At 41.3% G+C, this 12,664-nt stretch overlaps 1 protein-coding gene across 1 annotated transcript in view; it reads left to right on the top strand.

Annotated features, from left to right (window-relative positions):
* The window catches only part of TMC3 (transmembrane channel like 3), a 66,471-nt gene extending 62,393 nt beyond the window's left edge, over positions 1-4,078 (top strand). Inside the window, exons 21-22 of the mRNA XM_063446295.1 lie at positions 33-294; positions 3,229-4,078. Coding sequence (XP_063302365.1) covers positions 33-294; positions 3,229-4,078 — 1,112 coding nt within the window. The remainder of the gene's footprint in view (positions 1-32; positions 295-3,228) is intronic.
* Positions 4,079-12,664: the final 8,586 nt, after the last annotated feature.

Here is a 12,664-nt window from a genome sequence, read left to right as displayed (position 1 = left end):
ATTCCTGTTTAATATATAAAATCTGATTTCAGCTCGGTTTCAAAATAAAGATGGACATGACAAAAAGCAAGATGCAGACAGTGATATAACCAGTCAGGAATCTTCTGTGCGATCCTCCACACCGAGGAAGAATGGAAGTGTGGTGAATTTTGAATCTCCAGGGAGTAAAAACAGCAGAATCCAAACTATATCTCAATCTGTACCACGAGCTGGAATATCACAATCCCCAAAACTAACGCAAAGCCCCTCTGTGTCAGGAGTGCAAAAACAAAGGTCGGAGCATGTTGCCAGCAGGTGTGTGAAATGCTCTTATCGTGTGAAAGGTTTCTGTTGTATTTTATGCTTCCCGAAAGTACACAGTCTTTTACACTACATTCTATATACACAAGTATTGGACACATGTCAGCACAAAGTGGTTTGCATAAGAGCAGAAGGGTTAAAGCACCCACTTGCATAGTATTTTTCGGTATAGAGTTACAATCATCTAGTCACATATCAACATTAATCCCTTAAAAGAGATTGTGAAAGCATGACATTTGCAAGACTTACCAATTTAAAGGTTGCACACAAATAGTCCCATACATATGTATTTTTTAGAATAAGGGTTTACTTACAAAAGAAAACGATGACCCAGTAGTTACAGTAGTTGTATTAATGAAAATACATTTTAAGAATGTTTGGCCTCGATTTATTAAGCTTTCGAAATTATTCATTACTATTAGAAACACTCTCTAAATTACTTATCTACGAAAATACCCATAGACTTTAATGGTGACTTCTGTAGATAAATCATTTGAAAGTTTCTTAACTAGATTTAATCATTTGGAAAGCTTATACAATTCAGGCTTTTGTGCTAAATTCAGACTTTTACTTACTAATGCCTTAAATGGGAAACTCTAGGCCAGTAGTCACAAGCAGGGGCGTATTAGCCGCGAGGCAAACAAGGCATTTGCCTTGGGCGGCATTTTCCAGGGGGCGGCAAAAAACGCCGCCCCCAAATGCCATGGGCAAATGCCTTGTTAGCCTCGCGGCTAACCGGCATGCTGGGCGGCGCGGCCGGCGAGGGAGCACTTCCAGAGGTGTGTTTCCCTGGTGGTCCAGTGGCTGCTGGGCGGCGCGGACGGCGAGGGAGCACTTCCTCTGAGCTCTCTGCTCAGCTCCCTCGCGCGCCGCCCGCAGAGTGAGGCTGGGAGCCGGAATATGACGTCATATTCCGGCTCCGCCTTCCAGCCTCACTCTGCGGGCGGCGCGCGAGGGAGCTGAGCAGAGAGCTCAGAGGAAGTGCTCCCTCGCCGTCCGCGCCGCCCAGCAGCCACTGGACCACCAGGGAAACACACCTCTGCAGAGGACCCCCCCCCCCCCCAGCATTCCCAAAGGTAAGGAGGCTGGGGGGGGGGGTGTTTAAATAAATAAATAAAAAATGTTAATGTGGGTGAGTGTGTGTGTCTGTGAGAGTGTGTCTGTGAGAGTGTGTCTGTGAGAGTGAGTCTGTGTTAGTGAGAGTGAGTCTGTGAAAGTGAGAGTGAGTCAGTGAGAGTGAGTCTGTGAGAGTAATTCTGTGAGAGTGAGAGTGAGTCTGTGAGAGTAATTCTGTGAGAGTGAGAGTGAGTCTGTGAAAGTGAGAGTGAGTCTGTGAGAGTGAGTCTGTGAGAGTGAGTCTGTGAGAGTGAGTGTCTGTGAGAGTGAGTGTCTGTGAGAGTGAGTCTGTGAGAGTGAGTGTCTGTGAGAGTGAGTGTCTGTGAGAGTGTCTGTGTCTGTGAGTGTCTGTGTCTGTGAGAGTGAGTCTGTGAGAGTGAGAGTGAGTCTGTGAGAGTGAGTCTGCGAGAGTGAGAGTGTCTGTGAGAGTGTCTGTGTCTGTGAGAGTGTCTGTGTCTGTGTGAGTGTCTGTGAGAGTGTCTGTGTCTGTGATGGCGTCTGTGTCTGTGAGAGTGTCTGTGAGAGTGTCTGTGAGAGTGTCTGTGTCTGTGAGAGTGTCTGTGTCTGTGAGAGTGTCTGTGAGAGTGTCTGTGTCTGTGAGAGTGTCTGTGAGAGTGTCTGTGTCTGTGAGAGTGTCAGTGAGAGTGTCTGTTAGTCTGTGTGTGTGTCTGACTGTGTGTATCTGACTGTGTGTGTGTTTGCCTGTGAGTGTGTGTGTATGTTAGTGAGTGTGTGTGTCTGCTAGTGAGTGAGTGTGTGTCTGTTAGTGTGTCTGTTAGTGAGTGTGTTTGTCTGTTACTAAGTGTGAGTGTGTCTGTTAGTGTGTGTGTTTCTGTTAGCTAGTGTATGCGTATCTGTCAGTGAATGTGTGTGTGTGTATTTAGAATGCGGGGCGGGGGGAAGGGTTGGGTTGGGTGGGGTGGCGCGGGAGGGGGGCGCCTGAATTTTGTCCTGCCTAGGGCAGCACAAAACCAGAATACACCACTGGTCACAAGGATGCATCAAACACATTACATTGCAGCAAGGTCAACACTAGTCAGATTGAAAACTTCCAATGAGTTACTCAGCTTAATTTAAAAAAAGCTGGCAAATAGTGGCCAACACTACAGGTACAAGAGTGCCAGTGAGTGTTTAGTAAAACTGGTATGTTGCCTTTTGGATGTGCAGAGTTGCAGTAATATTGTAAATTTGACTAAAATTATATGTCTTTAGTCCCTGATCTACAGAATGGGCTGATAAAATGCTTCAATAACATGAATATGACTTTGTTACCAGTATTTAGGACACAAAAATACAAGTTATGTTATAGATCATAAGTATCCTTATCCAAACATCAGACTATCGTCAGAAAACCTTACCTATTTTTTTAGTAAAATTCAATCCCACTTTATTTCTCAACTCATCCCGCACACTTTAAAATCTTCCCCAAGCCTAGAGTCCTTTAAGAGATCCCTCTCTACATACCTCAAAACAAAATGCATGTGTCATGGTTGATTATATATTTCCTACCTTTTCGATGATACATTTGGTATATATTGTGTATTAATATTGTTTTTGTATTTTATTGTACCATAATGTATCAATGCAATGTTTTGTGGACCCAGGACATACTTGAAAACGAGATAAATCTCAATGTATCCTTCCTGGTAAAATATTTTATAAATAAATAAATAAATAAATAATACAATCATTCTACTACTTCTAACTGGATAGCAAATATTTCTTGTTAGCTGACTTAATGTCTCCCTCTACTGTTTAAATCAGGCAATTTCCTTATGTGATGCTTGAAATTATTGGTGTTTTTGCTTGTAGGCCTCCAAGCATCAAATTGGGAAGTGTCAGTGAATCTTGTCGAAACAAGAGCTACAACGCAACACATACTAAGAAACATGTTGAAAATTCCCAGTCTGAGCCCCTGTTTAGAAGAGGAATAAGACAAACAACACCAGACCACCGGGGAGCTGGAGCACCAAGCCTGCAACCACATAGACCTCATACGAAATATTTTATTGTAAATGAACATGATTCTCGCAAGAAGATTATCCGGTCAACATCTCGGCTTCCAAGACATTTTCGTATGGAAGGGTCTGGTGACATTGTGGAATTATACCCAAGGAACATCAGGAGATACGTTGTTCAAACTCCACGTCGCTCTTACTCACCACATCTGAGTGACGAAGAAGAAGATGAACTGCAAAGAGACTTAATACGCAGGTCTCACCGGCCTCGCTCACTGTCAGATCTTCGATATCCTCCTCGATTTTACATTGGAGACAGAAAAGAAAGTCAGATTTTATCTGGTAGAGACCTGGTTAAAATGCAGTACAAGTCATGGGAAGGAGGCTTCCAGCTTGAGACAGAAAATCCTCATCATCGCAAAAAGATAAATCTAAAGAACATAGATCTTGATGAACAGTATGTGGAACGACACCGGAAAGTGAAATCTAAGCACAAGCATGAGCCGTGTCTTACAGAATCCGACTCTGTTTCTAATGCGTCTAGTAGTGACCAGCAAAACAGCAGTACTGACCAGTACATCCAAGTCATTCATAATAAAGACAAGTATTTAAAAAACAGTGGGAAGATGATTAGAAAGAAATCGAAAGGCAATGCGGACTTAAAGGTTTCTCCTCTAAGTGAATTAATTTGTTCCAATGTTTAGCAGAGTTTCTCCAGTGAAAACATATAAAAACAAATTGAAAATATTAAAACTTTAATGCTGAAATGTATATTATATTTATTGTAACGTATTTAAGACTGTTGACTCATTGATCTGCAGTAGCATTTTCCCAATTTTACCTAAGCGAGAATTAAGCAACCTACTTGCTGTGTAGGTTATATAATTTGAAGGGTTGATCTGACAGGGATATTCTAAAAATGGCTTTTCCAAACCTTTCAAGGCTGTCTCAGACTACTGATCAGCCAATAAAAATATTCTGAAGGTTAACAGTGACGTGCAATGCAGCTATATACATAAAACTAATTCATTCCATTTTACAAAAACCTATGAAATGTCAAAAAAACAAAACCGAACTCAATGGTAAAATAATCTCCAGAAGTATTTCTCCAAAACATGCAAAAATACAAAAACTAAGTGGAGCATATAAATACATGAATATGCTTTATAAACACAGTACTTTAACGACACTAGCAATGTTTTCTGATATTGAACCTGAATTGAGAAGTATCTGAAAAATAGATGGATTGAATAATGACAAATATCCAATATGTTTAATAATTAAATGTATTCACTAAACTCTAAATTTTACATACTGAAATCCAAATAGCATTGTGACCTCTAGAATTTTTCCAATTCGGCTATAGTCATAGTCGGGTTATTTTGGCCTTCAGAGTAATTCAGATTCCAAATTGTGAAAGCTTAGAGTTTAATGAATAAACCTCTCTGACTGCAAATATTTTTATTCCTAAATTTAAAAATCTATTTGGACAATTAAAGTCTTCTGAAAAATAAGCTGGATTTTAATGTTAACAATAACACTTCTATTTATCATCAGCATCATTGAAACTAATATGTTTTTAGATTTCATCATTTTTGAGTGGATTACGGTTATTCACTATATCTTAAGGTTAATAAACACGCACGTACATAATTACACTAACAAATATACCTGCGCAAAGGGCACCAATTATTCCATAATAAACACAATGAATTCCGATTTCTGCCTCCTCATCCCTTACTGCTTGAGTGGAAATATACTGGAAGTGTATTGGGACCCTTGCGCACATTAACTTCTCACCTCTCACACACTATACAAGGTCAGAACATGAAACTTTTTTTTTACTTTATCACTATGGGGTCCTGTACACTAGAACCAAAGGCAGTACATGTAAGTAATATGGCAATAGGACCACTCCATGCACCATAAAAACTAAATCGCTAACTATTTGTTATGGAGGGTGGACATCTCAGGTGCCATCTTACTTTTTGGGGTTAAACGGTTAATTAATTATTTAAAGGGATTCTATAGTGTCAGGAATACAAAGTTGTATTCCTTACACTATAGTTTCCTCTGCCCCCTCCTCTCAAACACCTCCCCTCCCCCCCACCCAACCAGCATTGCAAGGGTTAAAAATATTATTTATTTACTCACCCAATTCCAGCGCCAATCTCCCATGGCACTTGGTTGGTGCTTCATCTCCTCTGACGTCATCCAACGGGGGGGTAATGCACATTCGACTCTCTCCATAGGAAAGCATTGCTGCAATGATTTCCTATGGGGATTTTACTGATGCTGAATGTCCTCATGCAGAGAATGGGAACAACCAGCTTCTATTAGGCGTCTAAAAGTTACCTAGCAAGAAGGAAGTGTCTCTTATGGCTGTCTGATTGACAGCCACTAGAGGCAGTTTTAGTCTTGCAACAAGATTATTGCAGTTCCTCAAAAACTGCAATTATTTACATTGCAGAACTATGGGGGACAGGGACATAGCAATCAAATCACTACAATGAGCCGAAGTGGTCTGAATGCATATAGTGTCTCATTAGCACATTTAGGTTCCATCACATACTATGTGAATAGTACATTTCACCAAAGGCCACAATGCACCGTCAATGGTGGGAGAGACAGAGTTGCATTTGCATTATTAAAAGAATACATATGTTTAGCCAGTATGTGTGAGGGGAGCATTGTATGAGTGGTGTGCAGTGTGTGAGGGGTCAGCTGTGTGAGGGGTGCACTGTGTGAGTGGCGCAGTGTGTGTGAGGGGTGCAATGTGTGTGAAGAGTGTACTGTGTGAGGGGTGCAGTGTATTTGTGTAGGGTTGCAGTCAGTGTGAGGGGTGCACTGTGTGAGGGGTGCAGTTTGTTTGTGTAGGGGTGCAGTGGGTGCACTGTGTGAGGGGTGCAGTGTGTTTGTGTACGGGCACAGTGTGTGTGAGGGGTGCAGTGTGAAGGATGCACTTTGTGAGGGGCGCAGTGTGTGTGAGGGGTGCAGTCAGGGCCATCTTACCACATGGGCACGCTGGGCAGTTGCCCAGGGGCCCCACGAGCATAGGGGCTCCTCAGCGATGGCCATGGGCAGAGGCCGACAGGGGAGATCCTTACATCTCCCCTGCCGACCCATGGAGAGTAGGCCTTGCTCACTTACTTTGTGCCTTTCTCGGGCCGGTGGGGAGAGTAAAGATCTCCCTCAACGGCCCATTCACAGTTCTTCAGAGAAAAGGGCGTGAGGAAGGTAGGACCAAGGAGGCTGTGCTCCTCCCGCGAGTAGGTAGGACGGAGCATTGCTGCGCCTTACCATGGCAACACTCTGACCCAGCACTCTGTTCAAGCAATAATTAAAGGGAGCCTGCAACAAAGGAGGACTCCTCACACCCCACTACACCCCTCACATACACACACTGCACCCCTCATACACACACTGTGTCCCTCATACACTGCACCCCTCCCACACACACTGCATTGCATCCCTCACACACACTGCACCCAACACATACACACACTGCACCCAACACACACTCTGCACCCCTATGCACACACACTGAGCCCCTCACTGCAGTCTGTGTGTGTATTCAGCAGCCTATGTGTATTCTCGCAGTCTGTCTATGTGTGTGTGTTCAGCAGTATGTATGTGTATTCAGTAATCTGTGTATGTATTCAGCAGTCAGTGTGAGTGTGTTCAGCAGTCTGTTTGTGTGTGTTGCAGTCTGTGTTCGTATTCTGCAGTGTGTGTCTGTATTGAGCAGTGTGTGTGTGTGTTCATCAGTCTGTGTATACATGCAGCAGTCCGTGCATACATGCAGTCTGTGTTTGTATTCAGCAGTCTATGTGAGTGTATTCAGCAATCTGTGTGTGTGTCTTTGTGTGTGTATTCAGCAGTCTGTGTTCAGTGTCTGTGTGTGTTCGGCAGTCTGTTTGTATTCGGACCCCTCATTGCAGTCTCTGTGTGTATTCTTGCAGTCTGTCTATGTGTGTGTATTCAGTAGTATGTGTGTGTATTCAGCAGTTTGTGTATGTATTCAGCAGTCTGTGTGAGTGTGTTCAGCAATCTGAGTGTGTGTTTGTGTGTGTGTTTAACAGTCTGTATTTTTATTCTGCAGTGTGTGTCTGCACTGAGCAATCTTTATTATTATTATTATTCTTGGAATTAAGCTATAAATAGGACAATTACAAGAAAACTTACAGAAACGATAGGTTGAAGAGGACCCTGCTCAAACGTGCTTACAGTCTATAGGAGGTGGGGTGTAAAACACAATAGGACAGGAAATAGCAATCAAATAAAGTGGGAGTGAATCAGAGCTGGATGAGAGAGTATGAGACAGGTATGTGAGGTAGAGGTTACTCTGGGAGGCCATAAGCTTTCCTAAAGAGATGGGATTTAAGACACTTTGATTGAAGACTCGAAAGAGTCTGATGGCGGTAGGCAGGCTATTCCATAGGAAGGGAGCTGCCCGCGAGAAGTCCTGCAAGTGTGAGTTGGCTGTATGGGTGTAAGCAGCAGACAGGAGAAGGTCACGGGCAGAGCAGAGAGAGGGGCATAACTATGGATATGTTAAGAGATAAAGAGGGGCTGGAATTGGGGACCAAAAACAGAGCCTTGGAGGACTCTAACCCAAGACAGGACGAAGGAAGGAGGTATCATTAGAAAAGGAGACACTGAATGAGCGTTGGAAGAGATAAGAGGAAAACCATGAGAAAACAGAGTCACAGAGACCGAGTGATTGAAGAGTTTGAAGAAGGAGAACATGATCAACAGTGTCAAAGGCAGCAAAAATGTCAAGAAGAATTAGTATGGAGTAGTGGTCTTTGGTTTTAGCTGCGATTAGGTCGTTAGTCTGTGCATGTATGCAGCAGTCTGTGTGTGTGTCTTCGTGTGTGTTTTCAGCAGTCTGGTTGTATTCGGCAGTCTGTGTGTGTGTATTTAGCAGTCTCTGTATGTATTCAGTAGTTTGTGAGTGTGTATTTACCAGTCTGTATGTATGTATTCAGCATTCTGTCTGTGTGTGTATTCAGTAGTCTGTGTGTGTATTCAGCAGTCTGAATGTATTCAGCAGTCTGTGTGTATGTATTATATGTATGAATTGCTTTTGTTGGAGCTACCAATAAATATAAGCTTATATTTATTGTTAATACACATTTTTATTCTTGTTAGTGGTTGTGTAGAGAGGGTCCCAGAGCACTGCTTTGCCTGTTATGCTGTTAAGATGGCCCTGGGTGCAGTGTGTGAGTGGTGCACTGTGTGAAAGGTGGGTGTGTTTGTGTAGGGGTGCAGTGTGTGAGGGGTACAGTGTGTCTGTGTAGAGGTGCAGTGTGTGTGAGAGGTGCAGTATGTGAGAGGTACAATGAGTCTTTGTAGGAGTGCAGGGATGCAGTGTGTGGGGGGGTTCAGTTTGTGAGGGGTGCATAGGGTCTATCTAATGCGTGTGATCAGACAGAAAATATATTTGTTTAATTATTTTTATTTAAAAAAAAAAAGTGTGTCCCTACACCCTCCTTACCCTTTGCCTTGGAGGGGGAACATTGCGCTGCCTGGTGGTCCAGTGGTGAGTAGTAAGTGTTAGCCTCAGCTCCTCTACTCTCGCAAGTTCAGCGCTATGTCAGACAGTTGCCATGGTAATGTGCGGCAACGCTCCAAACAGGCTGTTCGCGGTACAAACACACAGTCTCCCAGGTCTTCCCTCTCTTCCCTTCACTTGGAAGTGGTGATATGAAAAGTACAACATTATCACGGATTTGGGGGAAAACAGATTAAGATTGTTAAACATCAAATGTACAAACGAGTATCGTAAGAAAATATCAGTCTGAGATTACTAGCATGTTATATGTATTCAAATATTCACTTATGCAAAACTTTAGGGCTACACTAAATACGGTAACATTGTGTTAATACACACACAACTCTGGGCTTTATCTGATATCTGTACCTGGCTCTGTAAGAGGTAACAATTCACCTAGCTTCCTTCAGCTTCAGCCAAAAAAAAATCTCTAATGAGACAGAGAGAGGTATTTTTTTCATTAGAGATTTTTTTTGCCTGAAGCTGAAGCAAGCAAGACATTTTACAGCGCTACGGAATCTGATGGCGCTATATAAATAATAAAACTGGAACTTCGGCAGCATCCATCTTAGTTCAACTGATCTTTGTACTCTGACACCATGCAATATTGCGGCTTTTAATGGTGTATAAAGATGCTTAGGATATAGGTAAACTTTAGCTGGACATGCAGACTTTTATTATGCTTGCGCAAACATTCAACAGGAATGGTGTCCTTCAGCAGCAGACAGGAACTGGCAATAATGTTCGAATCTGAAAGTAATTTTCATTGGCAGGTTATAGTGACCAAGAATAATGAAGCATGCGTTTCTGGCATTTACAACAAATATGAGAATACTACACGCAGAACAGCAGCTACACGGTGGAACAGACATCTGGTAGGGGTCTTGTCTAGTGTCTTGATAATAGAAGGGTCTCCACTCAGGTGGCTGTTGTTTGCTCTTCTGTGTAACTGATTTTACTGATTGGTTGTGTTAATTTATTGGCAGCTGAAATAGAACCTTGATTTTAGCTCTGCCCCAGGGTAATTGGGGGCACAGATTGTCAGGTTTTGTCAATCTGACTGCTGTATGTAAGGACAAGTAGAATGGGAAGTAGAAGTGAATGTATTTTATGAAAACTAGAGCTCACAGGAAATATATTAAAAGGTATTCAGACACAGGTGGCTATAAAGAAGCAGATTAGACGAAGTTTATTTTTAGTGACAGAGACGCTTTAGAAGAACACTCCAAACACATTAACCCCTTCAGGACCGGACTGTTTTGCCCATGGTGTACGTTAAGGACTAGGGCTGTTTTAACACTTTTGTGGTGTTCGTGTTTAGCTGTAATTTTCTTCTCTCTCATTTACTGTTCCCATACAAATTATGTATTGTTTTTTTCAGGACAAGAAGGGGTTCTTTACATACCATTATTTGTATCATGTCATATAATTTACTTTAAAAAAAATAATATGATGAAAAATTAAAACAAAAACATGTTTTTTGACTTTTACTTGAAAAATCTTTTACTTATCTACAAAAGTTAATGAAAAAAAAACTGCTAAACAGATTCAAAATTTTGTCCTGAGTTTAAAAACACCCAGTGTTTACATGTTTTTTTGCTTTTCTTTTTCCAAGTTATAAAGCTATAAGTACAAGTAGGAAATTGCGGTTTCAAAACATACATTTTTTAAATGTATCAATAGTGACATTGTAACACCGTTATCTGTCATAAATCTCTGAATCACACCCCACATGTACATTTTTTTTTTAAGTAGACAACCCAGGGTATTCAATATGGCGTATGTCCAGTCTTTTTTAGTAGCCACTTAGTCACAAACACTGGCCAAAGTTAGCATTTAGATTTGTTTGTGTGTTAAAAATGCAAAACGCAATTATGGCTACTAAAAAAGACTGAACATATCCCATTTGCAATACCTTGGTTTGTCTTCTTTTGTAAATGGTATGCCACCATGGGGGTAATTCTCATTCCTTGGCTACCATACGCTCTAAAAGGCAACATAACCAACCTAGCAAATTTCTATGTAAAAAAAAAAAGGAAAATCAAGTCGTATATTTGACCCAGTAACTTTCTCAAACACTATAAAACCTGTACATGGGGGGCACTGTTATACTTGGGAGACTTCGCTGAACACAAATATTAGTGTTTCAAAACAGTAAAACGTATCATAACAATATCATCAGTGAAAGTGTCGTTTGTGTGTGAAAAATGCAAAAAACTTCACTTTCACTGACAATGTCATCACTGTGATATGTTTTACTATTTCAAAACACTAATATTTGTGTTCAGTGAAGTCTCCCGAGATAAAACAGTACCCCCCATGTACAGGTTTTATAGCGTTTTTGAAAGTTACTGGGTCATGTAAAGTCACATGGTTAAATACAGTGCTAGCAAATTAGATTCTCTGGACTTGTTGTCAGACAGGTCCCTCAAATTGCAAACAATAAAATTACTTAATTTTGTAAAAATATTACATAAATATGCACGTAGAATTGAAATATATATACATATTTATATATTTGAAGCCTACGTGTATATTTATGAAATTATTTATGTTATTTTGTATATGGATATATATATTTCATAGTATTTGTATTTATTTATATATACATAGATATATATAATTTAATTCTAAGTGTATTTTGATACACTGGATGCAGTCCCTCCACACCGGGAGCAATGCCGATCACCGCCGGGGTAACAACGGCAACCGGGTGAGTAAATATTTCCGTTATGACGGTTCAGGACCGTAACCAGGCCTCAAGGGGATTTTTCAGATGACGGTCCTGAACCGTCATCGGTCGTGAAGGGGTTAAGCACTAAAGCTTGCTGAAGTGCTTTTATTCCTGCAGTCCGTCATGTTTGTGCCAGTTTATGAAAGTGCTGATTTCATTTTTATAATTGGGGACACAAACACCTTCCTTTTTCTTCCACAGAGCTAACAGAAGCATTGTGAATGCTGTTCTAGTAAAGCTCATTGAGAAGCATAAGAAAGCAGTGATTGAATGCCTGTGCTCGCGGTTTCAGCGAGAAGAATCTGATTAGCGTACTCCCTGACACAGACTGACAGGGTTATTTACTAAACTGAGAATTAAAAGTGAAATTAAAATTGAAGGCCGGAGTTGCTGACCTGAAAGCATAGCTGACTTAGAATATGTTTCCAGTTCGCCTATTTTGAACTTACTTGAAGGGACACTATAGACACCCAGACCTCTTCATCTAATTGAAGTGGTCTGGGATCAGTGCCCCTGTCCTCCTTAGTCCCGCGTCAGTAAAATCCCAATAGGAAAGCACTGATTCATTGCTTTCCTATGGGGATGGTCTAATGCGCTTACCGCGCATGCGCTTTAGGTCCACCCGTTAGAGGAGGCGGAGTGCCGAGCACGGCAATCCGGTAAGTAAAAAAAAAATGTTTTTTTAACCCTTTATGTACTGGAGTGAGGGCTGCGAGGAAAGGGGGGGTACCTGAGGGCACTATTTACAACTTTGTATTCCTAACACTATAGAGTCTCTTTAAGTTAGAATTTTATATTGAATTCTCAGTTTACTAAATAACCTGTGAATATCCCTATGAAAGGCTGAGGGCATGTAAAGGCTGTAAAGCAGGTCTGCAGCTTTTGCAAGCTAATTTTTCACACACGCACACAAAAATAGGCAGAATAAAAAATACATACATGGTTTTGGGGGTGTATCTAGTAAAAAATAAATCAATGGGGTGTTCTTTTAAAAACAGC

The sequence above is a fragment of the Pelobates fuscus genome, chromosome 3 (assembly GCF_036172605.1).
Source record: "Pelobates fuscus isolate aPelFus1 chromosome 3, aPelFus1.pri, whole genome shotgun sequence".
NCBI lineage: Eukaryota > Metazoa > Chordata > Amphibia > Anura > Pelobatidae > Pelobates > Pelobates fuscus.
This window is presented reverse-complemented; position numbering and strand designations above follow the sequence as displayed.